At 36.8% G+C, this 17,321-nt stretch overlaps 1 protein-coding gene across 9 annotated transcripts in view; it reads right to left on the bottom strand.

The window, feature by feature from the left end:
• Window positions 1–3,749: 3,749 nt before the first annotated feature.
• The window catches only part of Rbfox1 (RNA-binding Fox protein 1), a 112,601-nt gene continuing 99,029 nt past the window's right edge, over window positions 3,750–17,321 (bottom strand). Inside the window, exons 11-17 of one of the 9 annotated variants that reach the window (NM_001259778.1) lie at window positions 12,223–12,946; window positions 10,075–10,135; window positions 9,866–9,919; window positions 9,031–9,102; window positions 8,246–8,406; window positions 7,372–7,435; window positions 4,359–7,241 (exon numbers count right to left, since the gene is read on the bottom strand). In NM_001259778.1, coding sequence (NP_001246707.1) covers window positions 7,197–7,241; window positions 7,372–7,435; window positions 8,246–8,406; window positions 9,031–9,102; window positions 9,866–9,919; window positions 10,075–10,135; window positions 12,223–12,946 — 1,181 coding nt within the window. In that variant the 3' untranslated portion in view covers window positions 4,359–7,196. Of the gene's footprint in view, window positions 7,242–7,371; window positions 7,643–8,245; window positions 8,407–9,030; window positions 9,103–9,865; window positions 9,920–10,074; window positions 10,136–12,222; window positions 12,947–15,643; window positions 15,921–17,321 lie in introns of all 9 variants that reach the window. The other 8 variants (NM_001104102.4, NM_001104104.3, NM_001274751.1 and 5 more) reach the window with 8 other exon arrangements.

Here is a 17,321-nt window from a genome sequence, read left to right as displayed (position 1 = left end):
TGCCGTTGGTTTCGATGGTTAGTCCTAAGGGGGCAGCTGGATGTGGCCCAAAAGCAAAGTCAAAGGCGGAATCCGTATGCCGGAAGCCAAAGGGGATTTTTCATTAGACGCGCAAATGAGGTCAAAGGGTGAAAGCTGCTCAAATGTTGTTTGGCTGTTCGATTAATTAGACATTTGGCTTCGGCTTTGAAGGCTATTAAATATTTACACCTTAAAGGCGGGACTGCGCTCTTTATTCGGATTAAGTGCTTGAATGCAATAGTAATAGGGCATGGAAATTTGTTGAAAATGAGGAATGAATGTGAATAAGAAAGTGGATTATGCATCATACTTAAAATTTTACGGAATTTACCTCACTTAAAGGGAGTCATTATAATTGTTTTCTACATATTTAATTTCTTTTATCTTTAAAAAATAAATCAATTTTTATTGAAGACAACGACGAAGAGCAGTGCCACCTCGAAGCGGGCTCAATTTGCATAATCGAAAATGAGATCTGTACCCGGGGGGCTTTAAAAACATTTAATTGAAACGCGTTACGAGTCACGTACAAGGCGCCAACGACACTGTTAATTATAAATTTCCCTGGTTTGTGTGCAGGAGTGGGAGTTTTTATTGCGCTGCATCGGCAATTAACAGACAAATATAACAACAAATAACTGCCAGCCAGCCATTCAGCCAGGTTTGCAGATGCTGCGATTTTTATGCCCGGCGATGGCCTGCAGTTGAATTATTGGCGGTTGTTCATGCCGCAGCTGCCGGCATTAATCCAACACGCTCTCTTCCAGGACGCTTCCGTGTGCCATGTGCCATGCCATGGCACATCTAACCGATGCGCCTCGTAAACCGGACCCACAATGGTGCCCAACAATGGTACCCCTTGCCAGTCCGATTTCATCTACGGTTCGACATCAGCTTCAGCTCCTGGCCAATGGGCATTTTTTTTGTTGCAAGCAGTGATTTGCGTGCATCGGCATGTCCTGCGAGGATTTCGACCTCGCAGGCCGCGGGGTTTTTCTCGTTGTTTCGGTTTTTATGCGCCGCATATCGTTGAGCTTTTGGGGTATCTCGGTTGTTTGCTCAGTGGATGGTACTTTCAGTTGCTATAGTAGGTTTTTTGCTCTTTTTTTTAAACTAATTTTCACTGAAAGCTAGTTTAACATTTTTCATGTTCATTAAAGGAACTAACAAAGCACAAAAGGCTGTTACAGGCAAAGAACATTTAAAAAAACCGAGCAAAAAATTTTACATTTTAAAGCAACAGATCCGCACAAGATAAGCTACTTTATTTATTTTTAAAAAAATAATGTAAGATATTTAGTTAGTTAGGAACCTTAATATATTTTAAGCATCAGGTTTATGTTATATATTTATATACGTAGTGGGTATATTCCCGTTGAGAACGTTGCTCGTTTTGCTTTCTGGTATTTTAGTTTCGCGTCCCTGCCTGGCATTCAATTGAAACGAAACGCGAATGGTCACCGGGGTAAACCGATGCAAAAGGGTCGTAGGGGCACACATACGCACTCTCTGATTGCATCAAGTTGAAATAATGTAATTAGTTTTTGTGCCGCGGTCGGGAGCAGGATGCAATTCGCTGGAGTGGGGATTGCTGATGTGGCTTGGGGTTTTTGCTGGGGCCATGGCGATGGTCGAACAAGTTTGCTGTCCGATGTTTTTGGGGCCTCGTTAGCAGTTTGTTTTGCGGATGGGAGTTGTCAGAAAGGTGGGTTTTGGAACTGTTTGTTTCGATTAGAATTTGGTAATGATAACCGCTTTGATTAGATGGCGAGTCGTTTTGACACCTCTGCAATGGTAGTTGTCGTATGCAATCAGATAATTAAAGCCGCTCCCGTCCCGTTTAACTTTTTCGTTTGATGAGTGCTAAAAAGTTTGCTATGAATTCGAATATCAAATCTAAACATTTCTTTTGACTTTGTTCAGTTTATTACGGGATTTAATGTACCGTATTCAAAGAGGAAAAATATTTAAGGAATTAAAGGTAGCCTAAATCATTTTCAACTTGATTATACTTACCAAGTACTTAAATTTCAGAGGATTCTACAATATAATCCGTAGCACGATGTCATGTTTTGGCGCTCAACACACAAAACTAATTTCATTCCAATCTAATTATGGCATAACTCATATTCCAACAGCCGCTGGACTAACTTATGTAAATCTCCCCGAATCGCTGGACTTCTCTATTATTCCGCCTTCCTTTGGCACTCTGGGCTCCATTTGTGGCCTACATATTTAAGTAACTCTTACATCAAGCTGGCAACAAAAAGTCCCTCTTTTGGCCGCATTCCAATGCGCGAGAATCGGAAAGCAGCAGACTGGGCCAATTTAATGGTGCCCATTACGCGCCATATCGATGGCCAATTGTGCACAAAAAAATTATCGCACCATAGCATGCCATCGCAGCTCGGCCGTATGCCATTCGCTGGGCCGTCAAATAATTAATTAGAAAATAATTGCACGTAATAATTCATGGGAGTCCCATCGGTCCGGTCCAATTTGGGCATAGATAGATAGATAGGGAGAAGAAAGCAAATAGCCCATGGGTAGCCTGCCACAGATTTGGTCCTGCGATTTCCTACTGCTGCCTGAGTGTAGAGTGTGGGCGGCCATGGCTAATTCCAACAGTTACTGCTGTTAATTTTGTATGCATTCGATTGGGTGCGCTGCGGATGCCGGATGCCCCACACTCCGGCAACTGTCATGTCGCATATATCTAAAATTAATCATTGGCATGCAGCATAATTTATTATGTCACACAGTGGCCGCATTGGCCACAAACCTAAAACTGCCGGCAGGACCAAATCAAACCAGAGGCAAAGAGGCGTTTAGTTTCTGCGGTTGCTGGTTTGACAAGGCACAGTTAAAAATAGAGCTCGGCATCTGATGGTTTCTAACATACAGTGATGGAAAATGTTTTAGAAACAAGACTGATATTCAATATTTTAATATGAATAATACAAAAAGAAATAGCAGTACACCAAGCTGCTTAAGAACCCATAGATAAATTATATTATTTTTGTTAATCCACATACTTTATTTATTCTTTCCAGCACCTAACATATACATCAGTTTGTTCTGCGTTAAAAATGTCATGTTGATGGGCGGTTGTCGGGCTCTTCAATCAAATGCGCAAATTTGTATAATTACAGGCTGGCCGACTGCTGGCCTCAAGTGTTGGAGCCATTTGATTTAATCACGATAATAGCCTTTGCATGTCGCGGTCTTCTATATATACAAATTTATATGTATATATGTATGTGTGTGTGTGTGTGTGTGTGGGGCTTTGAGGTGTTAAATGTTTGCGGTTGCATTGTAATAAACTTGCATGCAAATGGCCGCCCATCAACTTTAATTACGACCCGAGTGCCACAGACTTTTGAAGTAAATGAAGAAAAACTGCTGGGCTCTAACGGAAGGTAAATTGATGATTGATGACATTTTTTACAAGTGCGTGTGTGTGGGCCAGGCTAAAATGTCTGAGAAGGTTTTCCATAGAAGGTGTGAGCCGTCAAAGGATTTCCGCTTGATGTTGGATAACCAGTCACAGAGTTTTATGCAACCCCCATGATTGATTGTCTGCTGCTAAATGTTCCATTGCAATCTGTCCCTGGAGTGAAAAAGAAAAAAATAATCCATATTTTATGTAGGTCCTGTCAACAGAATTGAGGCCCACTAAATGAAAACACAATAGTTTGGATTATTTTGCATTTTTTAAAGTTATTTTTATTGCATTTCTCGCTCTTTCCCTCTGGCTTTCTTTTCAAATGTATTTTGTATGAATCTCAAATGTTTTTCCACTTGCTTGCCTATTTTATTTGCCATTCACAAACAATATTACAATTTGCCATGGATTGGTATCATGTTTCTTTTTACTGTTTTCTATGTTTGTTTACAATTTGTCACAACCTTACAAATTGAAAATTGATATAAACCAATAAGTTTCGGAATTTGTGTTCGTTTATTATTGAAATTTTTCATTCAATAGCTTCCGGTATGTATATGTCATGTAAATTAAATTTGAGCTGGATTTACCATTAGTTCTTGTGTGTGTGTTATTGCTGTTAGTTGGGTTTTGTTCTGCGATTGTTGCTAATATATAATACTTGTTTATCGTCTCTGCGGTTCTATTATCAATTTTGTTTTGTAAGGTAGCGCCTGAGAACGCACGGCTTGGCCATTTTACGGAGCCTTGCCCGTTCCTATACACAGTGCTAAATTTAAAAAATATGTTTTTCATTATCATCTAAATGTTTAAAAATCAAAATAGGTTTCTTGAATGTTTCCTTTTTACGGGAGGGGAAAACTGTAATGCTATATTCAATGTTTTTTGTTTTATATTTTAATTCATATTTTATTTCAATTTGTGTTTTGCATTTGCTCATAAAAACAAATGGTACAACTTACAATTTGGCACATCATTAAAGATTAGAGTTTCCATATAATATATATTTATATACTTTATATTTTATACTTTATATGACGCCTAGGCATCTGATCTATGTGAAAGTAAAACAAAAGCTGGCGCTGGCTTATGGTTAGACTACACAGATTACAGAATTTTTGGGGGTCACAAAATGGATCGGGATAAATGAAGACATTATCATATACATCATATATCGTATGTTATATCATATAGCTGCGGTGTTTGATTGAGTTGCGTTTTTTTGCATTTATAATTTACTTGTAGGTTGACTTTCTTCAACGCATTGCTTAAGACAAAAATTGTGTTTTCTTAGTTTTCTTTTAAAAGTTTGCGGTGGAAGTTGAGTTCATAATTTAAATGTATATACCATACCGTATTATATTTAAGTTTGCATTATAACTAGATGGTTTTCGTACCTCCTGCCATTTGCGTATCAAACCCAAATTTCTGTGAATTTTTTTTCCTTTCCTGTGCTGGGGGTGGGCCAAAAAGTATACTAGGCTTTTTGGCAAACTATTTTTTTTTGCGCTAGTTGAAAAATTCATTAAATTTAATTACGTCTTTATTTTGTAATTCACTTGAAAGCTACATTTAATTTGGCAATTGTTGGGTTCGATTTAGTTTTCATTATTGTTTTTCCCTCTAGGTTCGTAATCATTTACTTATCCATTTGTGTCATCTGTCGTCAGCATACGAACTAATACCTAACTAAAAATCATTTAAAATATAAACTTTGGCTTTAAAAATGTCAACGTAAATTTAGTATATATTAATGCATGATCATGTGAGAGAATCAAACAAGAAATACACCTTAATGAGGGTACAAGTGTGAGTATGCCATAAATTGCTTCGATTTCCCAGGATCCTGGCCTGTGCGTGTGTTGTTTTGTGTGTGCGTTGAGGGGAATAAGGTAAAATACCATATGTCATCATAATATATGTACAATCTGAGATAGTTGCTAAGTGATAAGATAAATAAAAAAACCATCAAAGTTGAAGCTCTTTGGAGTTGATGAAATTTTCATTTCTCACTTTTCCCTCATTTCAAGTAATTGGTAGTAGGTTTTTAAGGAAATTCGAAGAACACCTAAAGAATTGCACGATTACACACACACACAATAGTAGCTTGTTTTTGTTTTTTTTTTTTTGTTTTAGCATAGTACGGTTGATAAACAACTAGTTTAAATTTGACGACAGTAGCTGCCTAAGAATCAAAGTTTGTTCGCTTATTTTCCATTGAGCATTTTAATCTTTAACATTTGAAAAATACACAACGTTAAAAGTGGTTTCATTTTTTGTTTCGTGTGTGCAGTAGATTCGAGTGTGTATAAAATAAATTCTTAGTTTGCTTAGGGAAGTTTCGATTCGGTCTACACCGAAAATGAACAACATTGAAACGTCGTTTTCTTTCTCAATTTTTTGTTTGTTTGCTTTGTTTCTTTACACAACACACAAGGAAAGTGCTACGGAGTAAGAGCTAAAAATTTTAATTTTTAATGCTTATTATTCGATTTCCACATCATTCATCAATGGCTTTTTGTCACTGGAAGCTTGACCTTTTAAAACTAATATATATATATATATTTTTTTTCATTTTTCCCTTTTCTTTTTTTGTTTGTTGCTTTGCTGCTATGGCGGCATTTAAAGTAAATATTATTGTATATTCCAAGGATATGTCTACGTGTTGATCTTTTGCATTTACCTATGCGCTACGATTTTTTTTTGAGCAATTCGAATTGAGTCGTGAGTTGAGTGTGAGTGGTTTTAGCTGCCAAAATATATAAAATTATTAGGAACAACCAAGCAATGCATTAAAATTAAATTCGTTGACAATACGGTACAATACAGAAATGAGTATTCTTTGGGTAATCAAATTATAGATATATGAATCTAAAGTACATACGAATAAATATAAATTTTTGTTTGTGCTTTAACAGTTCGCAAATAATATACAATTTGATTTGTTATTGTGGCTGCATTGTTACTTTCCCTTACTACATACTACAATGCTAATGTTTTAGAATAATTTGTAAATCATAAGGACTAACTTAGTTCAACGAAGTTTTGAAAATCAACAACCCAAGGGTTTTTTATATATCAATTTTTTTGATGATGTTTCAGCATGAAAAGTACCTAAAACATTGCTCTCTTTCCTGGTTTGCTTTGATATACAAATACAATGCCCTATGTATAATAACTATATATCATGTCGGTAATATATATATATGTATACATATATAAATTCTGATCTGCCGCACAAAGTTTCAGCTTTTGTTCTGGTAAAAATCTACGCATGAAGCACATTTTTCTTTTCATTCTCTGCAAAACTATTTTGCAATTTGAATTTATGTTTTAATATTTTTTTTTTTGTTCTTTTCTTTTTTTGTTTGCTTTACTTATATAAACTCCATAGAACTGCGTTTAGCGGCGTATATTTTCCTTTTTGGTTTAGCTTTTTTTTGCTTTTACTGGACGACATTGATTTGTTTATGTTCTTTTTGTTTCTTTGTTGCTTAGCTTTGATTTTCAACTCTCCAAGGACATTGAGCGTCTGTTGTTGGTGTTGTCGTGGCTGCTGTTGGGTGTTGAGTATCCTGCATCTATCGGTTTAGTTGTAACTTCTACTTACTGCACGTAGGGAGGAGTATTTACGTCTAAGTTACTTATTTGCTTTGCTTTGTTCATATATTGAGCATTTTCATCGAGAGTAGTTCAAGTGCGTTATTTGGCTGACTGGCGTAGATTGTTCTTAATATGGCGTGAAACGATTGAATCCACCGCGGTACATGGTAGCCTAATGAAAAAAATGGTAGGAAACGTGAAGGTTGTGCGGGGATTTAGTAAACAATAATCATATCATATTTAATATATTCGATGAAAATTATACTCTTTATTTGTATTTAAATTGATAAGGAGAAACTTACCCCGTATCCAGGAACTGGTCCAATGCCATGTCCTAGATAAGGATCTGCATATTCGCGCGCATATCTATAAATATTTTTGTGATCGTATGTTTAGCTTATTAATAATACTCAATGGCGGCATTTGAAATTGTTAATGTTGTTAAATGGTGTTTGATGATTCCAGTTGGCTTTATGTTATGATTTAATAAAAATTATTTAATTTACACAATGTCTTGCAAAAGTGTTCAATCGACTGTCGGATCTCTTCAGGTTTCGGAGTTAGGTTTCTACACTTTACCCAATTACACACAATTATTGTTAAAAAGTTTCAAAAAGAAGAGGTAAAATCAAATAATTAGTCAAATTTTAAATCGAAACATTAATATTCAAAACAACTATAAAGTAAAGAGGCTTAAAAATTAAAAATAATAAATATTAGTTTAAAGACATAAAAATAAACTAAAAAGGTAATCTTTGAGATACATAAATTGTGCTTAAGTTCTAACAGATAATAAACTTATAATGGTAGTATAAAATAATAAATAGATAAATAAAATATGAAATTAAAAGTTTGTTGATAAAGAAATAAATAAGGAAGGAAATAAAATAGGGAAAAAAATAATAAAATTGTTTTTAGACAAATTAATAAATACGAAGTTAGATCAAATACAATACACACTATTTTTGAGAGTTTGAAGTCAAATAAAGAACCCTTTTTTGACAATAGATTTTGAATTCTAAAATAGTTGTTAGACCAACTGAAGGTTAAAATTTTATCAAATTATTATGGGCTCTATTCTATGATAATACCAACTGGTAGCATGTTGTAGCTGTTAGTGATGATGACATCGGATTTGAGTTGAGTGGGATGGATTTTTGAGTGTATATAACTTACCCAGCCACGGTGGCGTAGCCGGCGAGTGCCGGCTGGGCGGCTGCTGCAGCAGCGGCGCCATAGGCGGCCCGGGCGGCTACCGCCGTGTAGGTGGTGGCCGCCGTGGCGTACGCCTGCTGCTGGGCCTGAGACAGCGGAGTCTTTAGCAGCGGAGCAGTGGCCTGGAATAATGGTAAGCAAATGGGGCGTTAAACTGGGGCAACACAAGGGCGGCGACTCGAGGAACAGACGCAGTTACGGTTCGGGGTTTTAATATTATTTTTCTTTTTTGATTTTTTGAAGAGGGCGACAACGGCAAACGACAAGACTAGCGAAGGAGTCGGTGAGAGCAAGTGTGGTGAGAAGAAATTAGGAACCCAAACCAAACCGGGGTAGGCAAAAGTATACACACACATATAAATATATTGTAACCAAAACCGAAAAAGAAAATGGGTGCAAACAGTGGAGTAGTGTGATTAAAAATATTCTATATACACTTAAATATCTAAGTCAGGTGGTTTTAACCTTTTCATTTTGTTTACTTGTAACCGAGCTACGTAGAAGAACCCAAGATGCCAGGCTATAAAACCGAAAAGCGAGGCACGAATTCAGCAAATAACTTAACTCGTATTGTATTACTTGCTAGGGTTAACTTAAGACTTAAGGCATATAGTAGACATACAGTTTAGGGGGTGCATACAAAAAGGCATTGAGCAGAACGCAAAATTGTGACAACAATCAAAACGTAAAGTCTGGATATTTAGGTGCATGGGTATGGAACTAGAACTAGATATGATTATTTTTACCAAAACATTCTGTGGAACCGGAATGCGGTTGATCGTATGTGGGTTACTGTTTAGCGTAGTCACAGTGCGGCGCTGTAATTTATGGTTTTTGTTTTTCAATCAGTATTTTGATTTTTTTTTTTTTTCAATAGTGTTGTGGAAGTAGTTGTTGTTGTTGAGTTGAGTGTGTTGTAGTAACAGTCGTGAAAGATAACCAAAGAAGAATTTGTAGTAGTTACAAAATGTATATAGCATTTAATAATAGTTATTTTATCAAAATAGTTTGTAGTATTAGTATTCAGCAAAAGCAAAAATGTGAATGAAATCAACAAAACTAGCAGAAGTACTTCAAAATGATGTAGATTAAAGTAGTTAAAGAGAGCGTATGCTTCATAAAGCCACCTGTGGTCACTAATTGAATCCTTGGATTTAAACGAAAACCAAACAAAGGATGCACTTAATACGGTAGAGAGCTTATACACAAGTGTTCAGTTATTCAGACATTGAGTTGAATAAGCTTAGCCAAGCTTAAGTCAAAAAGAATAATGTGATTTACGACCAGTTACCAAGTTCGATCTCAACTTAAAGGTGTTACACAGCAAGAAATTAGGACGCGTCGTTAGTTCAGGATGGATGTGAATAATGCATAAGGAAACTCAAAGGAAGCGACTTAAAAACAATTTATACGTATGAGTTAAGTAGATAATAACGTTTGTTCCAAAAACCAAGTCAAATGTTTCAAAACTCAAACGGTGTCTTTCACAAGCTACCATCAAAATATACAAATTATAACTGAATTGTTCTTAATTTTTTTGGTGGTTGTGGTTAGGATATTAGTTTGAAAAAGTTTTATTACATTTAATATGGCGGCTGGCTGAGCGGCTGGAACTTCAGTGACCGGTTTGGCTGCCTGTAAGATTTATATAATATTTTCATATATTTTCGTGGCAAGTTATGGGGATTTATGTATTTAGCTCTAGACTACTCTTTTTATAATACCTTAAAGACGTACGTACATTAAACCATAAGCTAGTTGAACATTCCATTTCACTGAACGAAACTCACCTGGAAGCGTAGATTTGGATCAGCGGAAGCAGCGGCTGCTAAGAAGGGATCATAGTATACACTGCATTTGGGACAAGATGATAAGAGAAGATCATATATTAATAAAGAGTTTGTGATAGGATCATTTCTGGGTAGGTGAGTCAAGCCAGAGGCATCCAATCAAAAGGAATATATACGCTATATCCATTTTAATTGGCTTACCTCTGCTTCACTGTACTGGCACTTAAAAGCAAAATTCAAAAATTTTCTTTTTGGTTCATTTTTTTAACGCACTTGTGTGGGCATTGATTTGGGCACAATGGAAAACCAGACGGGATAAAGTTTATTTGTTTTCGAAAAAAAAAGAAATACAAAAAAGTTTGATTCAAATATTTCTCGCTGGCCAATAAAACTTCATCCACATCCGGTTTTAGTTGTTTTTGTTTATTTTTTTTTTATTAAATGTTGTTGTTGTTTTTCTTGGTACCGGATGCTGTTGTGGGTAAATGGCTGGAACTTAAGGGGCAACTGAAAAACAAAAGTTGGCACCTAATTGTTATAGACACCCCACCTACCTAGCTAAATAGCCTGTGCTAAACTGACCTGATCTGACCTGATTCCCCACTTGATGACGAACTGATTTTGGAGGAAATGTTTGAGACAGAGGAAACGAAACAAAAGGGAAATTAAAAGGTTTAGATATATTGTCGTTTATAAAGAGCACTTGCACTAGCAAAGATAGCCAACCAACCAACCACATACATTAGGGTCATTCCATTTCCCAAACACTACGAAAATTTGTCTTGCTTGCTTGCTTTAAATTTGCATTTAATCTTTAGACAGAACAGACACTCATGCACCTAGCTAATTAGTTTTGTAGTTTTTTTTTTTTTAATATTTTTAATTGGTTCTTTGGTTTGGCATGTCTTGATGTGTGTTGATAAGTATACAGTTCTTAATGGAGCATTCATTCGTACGCTATGGTGTAAGGTTTGATATATGGCTGGGCGGGTGAGTGTGTGTTTGTGTATGTATGTGTGTGTGTGTGTGTGTGTAGAGAGCAGCCACAAAAGAATAAGTTAATCAAAGGTCTATATAAATATATATATATATATATAATGTCGGGGCAGAACATGCACGCAAGGCGCTGGTAGAGAGCGACGCAGTCGCATTTAAACACTTTCAAGTCAAATTCAAATCGAAATTCATCATACGCCTAGTGGTACACAATATACAACCGAGTGTAGAGTAGGTCCCTTAACCAAAGTAACGATTAATTAACGATGCCAAAAACACACTTCTGTCAATCAAAGTATGATCAAAGAATATATGCGAGTGTGTATTTATATATAGAGTCTTAGATAGTTTACGTGAATGATGTTTGTGTGTTAGCGTGCGTTCATCGGTTGCTGATTTTGCAAATTTTGTATTCAGTTTGCGTTCGGATCGTTATACTCTTCTATTGCTCGATTTATGTATACAAAATAAGACAAAGTCTAGGTTTCATTATATGCGATATTAAAACTTTACACACACAAGATAGCTAAAAAACATTTGTCACCAACAAGATAGAGACGTATATAGTAACACATAAAAATAGAGACGGTAGGAAAAACGATCTTTAAGCTATAAACAATTTAAGCTTTAGGTTAAAATCATGACAGATGAGCGGGATGTTCCTCTGCGGTTACGAATCAGACACCACAGAAAAAATTAAGGGGTTGGGAAATAATTATACAATTTATGGATATTACTACGCTTATACGCCAAAATTCATGGTTAATAAATAAATATTTGTAATTTTTTTTATAAATAATTTATACATTTTAACTTCATAATTGATTGCTTTATTAATATCAATATTTAACTGAACAGAGTAAGAACGGTAACATCTAAAAAATTGGCCCAATAAAAAGTTTAAAGAAAGCTAAAAATTTTCTTTCGCAAATTGAAATGAAACAGATTAAATAAAAGCATTCGTAATTGTAAGGCGTGCGTATAAACGTAGTATTATTTATGAACGGAGTGATGATAATTGTAAACTTGGGTGCTCTAAAACTACATTCGCAGCGGAACCAACTAAAGTACAAAATAACAGCTACAACGGACTAACTACGACGGGATCGCGGGTGTGACGGAGTGAAGTCCACGACGGAGGACTCTACTTACGGCGCGAATCCATGCAAAGCGGCCGCATTGTTGGCCGCATTGGCCGACGCAGCCATGGAAGCAGCAGCCGCAGCAGCAGCGGCTGTTTGCGGCGATTGTGTGGCACCCGTGGCCGCCGATAGACGGGCGGCATAGGCGGCGGCGGCGGCAGCAGCGTTCGGATTACCGCTCGGATTCTGGATGGCAGCGGCGAGGGATTGCTGCAGTGCAGCAGCATTGCTAGCGGCCGTGGGCACGGCGACCGCTTGCAGTTGCGCCAATTGTGGACCAAGGGCGTGGGCATGGGCATGGGCATGAGCGGCATGCATGTGCGGATGCGAAGCGGCAGCTGCGGCGGCTGCTACGGCGGCATGTTGCTGTTGTTGCTGCTGCTGCTGTTGTTGTTGATGTTGCTGCTGCTGCTGGACCGCCTGTTGTTGCTGCACGGCCTGTTGTTGCTGCTGCTGCTGCTGCTGGTGTTGCTGCTGGGCGGCGGCAGCCACTTGCTGCTGTTGCTGCTGTACAACAGCCTGCTGCTGCTGCTGCTGCTGTTGGGCGACTGCTGCCGTGGCCACGGCGGCGGCGGCCAGTTGGCGTTGCTGTTGTTGTTGGGCAGCGGCGGCGGAGGCCGCCAGCAGCGCCGGATGATGATGCGGATGATGGGGATGATGGTAGGGGGTGGCGCCGACCACGCCCACGTGTCCGCGCTGGATGGCCACTCCACGCATTGCGGCGGCAACGGCGGCTGCAGGAATCACCGAACCGATACGGAAATTCGTATATTTTTGGGGCATTTATATATGTTTGTTTTTGTTTTTTTTTTTTTGCAACCATTTGACACAACATTTTTGACCAGAGTGTTTATTGTTTGTATTTATGTGATATATTTTTTTTTTATTTTTGTCATTTATGTGTGTGTTTTGTGTGCAAAAAGTAGAAAAAGGAAAAGAAAAGAACATAAAACGCATGCGGTTAGTTTTCTCTCTTGATATATAAGTAAATATTATATATGGTATATAGTATATGGCAAATCTAGGCATTATGTAGTAAACGATTTTTTTTTTGTTTGTATATATATTCATAGCGCTGAGATGATATTGATATATACATATAACAATACATAAGACATACGTGTTGCTCATACATATGTATGTAAATGGGATTTATATCGAAACATACTTAAACATTATAACACTGAATTACCAAGAAATGCTACGCATTAGTTGCACTTTATATTGCATAATTGTATATATACGAGTATAGAGATATTATCATCAACAATACGAAAAACATTGGACCGATCTTTAGTACAGAGTATATAGCATATGTACATACATCCATATGTGTACGTATGCGGCAAGACCTTTTCGTTTCAACAACTCATTGCATTTTGCTGTGTGTGTGTGAGGGGTTAAAAGCGTTTAAGTAAATAAAATACATTTAATTGTTGTTTAACCCTTGCACCTTTCAAATACATTTAAAACTAGCAAGAACATTTACCAAGTGCTATAACAAGTAGGCCGATTAAAAAGCAGATTGGGATTAGGAGGTTGGGAGCTTTTTTTTAGGTCATTGGAATTTCTAAATAGAGAGAGGGTGATGGAGAGGATTGAAAATACATGCCGAGGGTTAAATCATAAATAAATAAATTAAAATTATAAAAAAAAAAACGATAAGAAGAAATACGGTCAACCCTCTTTCATCTAATTTATTAATTAATATAATCACTCTTTTATCGTTCAGATTTAAAAGAGGAATTGAAGTTTTTTTATTGTACTACACTTAAATCGCATTTCATTCGCAATCGGACCACAAAAGCCGCCGTTTAAATGTTGTCCTTTTTTTAAATCCCATGCGGTTTTATCACTCAATTTATAATAGTTGCCACATATGTATGTGCATGTGGAAGCCTCATAATTAACAATTTAACCAGAAAACCTGCTCATTATGATCGGCCGCAGGTATCCGTAGCAATGTGACATTGGCTGTGAAAATCAGTGCACAAATCATAATTGGAATTTATGAAATTATTTTTGGACTTTGAATCGGAGTGTTCGCACTGCGTTTGGCAACATTCGGCACAAATTGAAAATGCAATTAAAAATTCGATTTGCCATATTTGTATGCAAATTATTGGCCAAAAACTTAAACCGTGTGCGAGTGTGGCAAAGAATATCATCATTGAAAATGTTCATTGAATTTGAGCTGAAACGTTTTTCTGAAATGTTTTGCTAATTTTCGTGGCTATGCAAACTAAACGCTCTGGCAACGAAATAATCAAGGGAATTAAATAGATTTTTTTTGGAAGCGGTCTAGGTGGCATGCATAAAGAACATTTTTTTTTTTTTAAATTCCATTCGATTTCTGCTTTTAATTGGCAAACTGAATACGTGTTCTCTTCAATTGTTCAAAGCCAAGTCAAAAGGACAAACATAAAAATCGCAAATCGTGCAAACTTTAAAGGTGTAAAAAACCAAAACGAACAGGAGCATAAAAGATTGGGGAATAGTTGGAATAGATAGATATAGAAATAAATGAGTACGAGAGTATGGTTACTAGATAGTGATGCTCTAAGAGAAAGGCCTTACGGAAAATGCTTGCTGCGGCAAAATGTTCGCTACCGATAAACATTACGATATATTCGATAGTTACGATATACAATTTAGAGACTATGGTTAAAGCTAAGACCTTGCCATTCTTAACAGCTAGTTACGGTTACAGTTTCAGGTGGTTGCCACTAGTTTGATTTGTTTGAAATATACTGCTTTCGATCGAGTGTGGTTGGTGTAAGTATGTGTGCCTAGACATTTGGAACAATGCAATCTCAAGGACGGCAAAAAGTTATGCAATATTTATGGAATATATCGATAGTCAAATAATCATACCCAAATGCGTAAACCAAAGTAACAAGACAACAAACATTTATACTGTATTATTGTACAAAGATTCTCATAGCTAAAGAGTTGGTGATCTTGGTTCTGGTTCTAGTTGTTGTTGCAGTGTTGTTTTTAATACATTTATCGGTTAATCGATTGCTACGCTTATAAGCTGGCTTAATTTGAATTACCGCTATACGGGTACTGGTATAAATTTAGAAAATTGTATAACAAAAAAATTCTTTTTTTTTATAAACTAAAAAGTGACTGTAATAAATAAAGTTCTTAAAAATCATAATTACTTTGGTTTCAAAACATTTATCTGTTCAAAAGTCATATTTCATATGTTCATATTTCTTAATCATTTAATGATTTTACTAGTGCTATATTTTCAATACTTTTTTGAACAATCTTAAATAATTTTCGTTTTATTCTTTTAAATAGCTTGCCTATAAACGTAGCAAACAATTTTCTTGATATCCTTTTTGAATTCTGCTTTTAGACGCCCGATTTCACCAAGGACCCTGAGATCAGGATCCTTTTTGGAACACTTTTGTTCGTCGTACCTCCGCCGTGGCGTTGCTGCTGTGGGCGTCGCTGCTTGGACAGCGGTGTGCGGTGGGCGTGGCGCGAGCATTATGGGCGTGGCCGCCGCTGCAGCCGCAGCATGTGCGGCGGCCGCTGCTGCCGTTGCCGGCGATGTCGCCGCTGTACCGCCCGCGACCGCTGACGGCGCTTGCGCCATCTGCATGGAGACGGGCAGCTGAAGGTGGGTGAGGGTGGGGGCTCCGGCGCCAACGGGGGCGCCCAGGAACGGCCAGGCGGCGACCGGCAGGCGGTAACCTTGGATTTGTCATATAGGTTTCAGATAAGTTGGGTTTATAGTTTTGTTTCAACTCTGTGGTCACCATTAAAATGAACTTAGAATGCAAGTGTTAGGAGTGTGCGTGGGGGTTTCTCTCTTCATTTCTTCTTTTTTTTTTTGGGGGTTTTTAACATAGAGTATATACATATTCGAGGGATGCATGATGAGGTTGCTGTTGTTTTTGTAGTTGCAGTTTTTTTTTCGCATTTCGGCTTAGTTCTAGTGCTAAGTTAGACTTTGATTGAATCTTGGCGCGCGACGAGAGTTACCAGTTACAGTTACGAGTACGAGTATAAATAGTATACGCTAAGGAGCATTTCAGACATGTTCAGACCAAAGGAATACCAGACCAAACGTAAAACGTGTAATAACAATAATGTAAATCAGGACAACAGAGATGTACACAATAATCAAAGTCAAATTCAAATTCAAATACAAATTCATAATCATAATCAGAATCATAATGGAACGCACATACAACGAAACTGGTTAAGAAAAGGATATGTAGATAAAGTAGTTGGCATATAAATTGATATATAAAGTATATATAGTAGGTAGTATGCATAAGACAACACAGCCGCAATATGCTAAATTCATAACCATCAGTATAATGATCTCAGTCATTGTCATCAGCATTATTCGTCATTATCGATTATTAATTTAAAATCAGGACTAGAAAGAAATTGACGGTCGGGCCAGCTTTAAAAAACGGGATTTTCGAGCGGGTGTTAATGTGGCTTTTTATGTTTTAAAATTCAATTTAATTTCGGTTTGGTAATTTTAGCTTGCTTGGTATTTTCCACTTTGTTTGAACTTTGGTTATATGCAGATAAAACATAAATAAATTATAAACAGAAAAAAAAAATAGAGTTTAACTGTTACAAACGATTATCAAATAAGTTGCAGCATTATATTCATATATAGTTTGTATGCATAGTTTATATAGATTAACGAAATTTCCGTCAGGACCTACCAAAAAAATAAGTTGCGTTACATGTATCTATTAAACGAAAGTAAATGCTCGTAAAAATATATACTTTGTCCAAACATATTGGCAGATTGCAACCAAATAAAACTAAGAATAACGAACAAATGCAATCGCAAAAATGGTTTCATTTTGGTGAACTCTGGACACTTTAATCCTCCCGACGATGACCTACACATGGGCCTTTATATCAATAGCCATAACAATATCAACATTTGATGCCCTGCCTAAATATTTGTTCATTGCTTTTGGTCTTTCGGCTTACGAGCTAAAAAATTCGTTGATAAAACTCTTAACAATACATGTTGTTATATATGTATGTTTACAGAAACGAAAACTGGTCAATTATTGTACATTTATGATAACTTATTGCTTCTCGGTGTTGGGCATGATG

The sequence above is a fragment of the Drosophila melanogaster genome, chromosome 3L (assembly GCF_000001215.4).
Source record: "Drosophila melanogaster chromosome 3L".
In the NCBI taxonomy this organism is placed as follows: domain Eukaryota; kingdom Metazoa; phylum Arthropoda; class Insecta; order Diptera; family Drosophilidae; genus Drosophila; species Drosophila melanogaster.
Note: the sequence above shows the minus strand (reverse complement) of the source record. Positions and strands in the feature narration are given on the sequence as shown.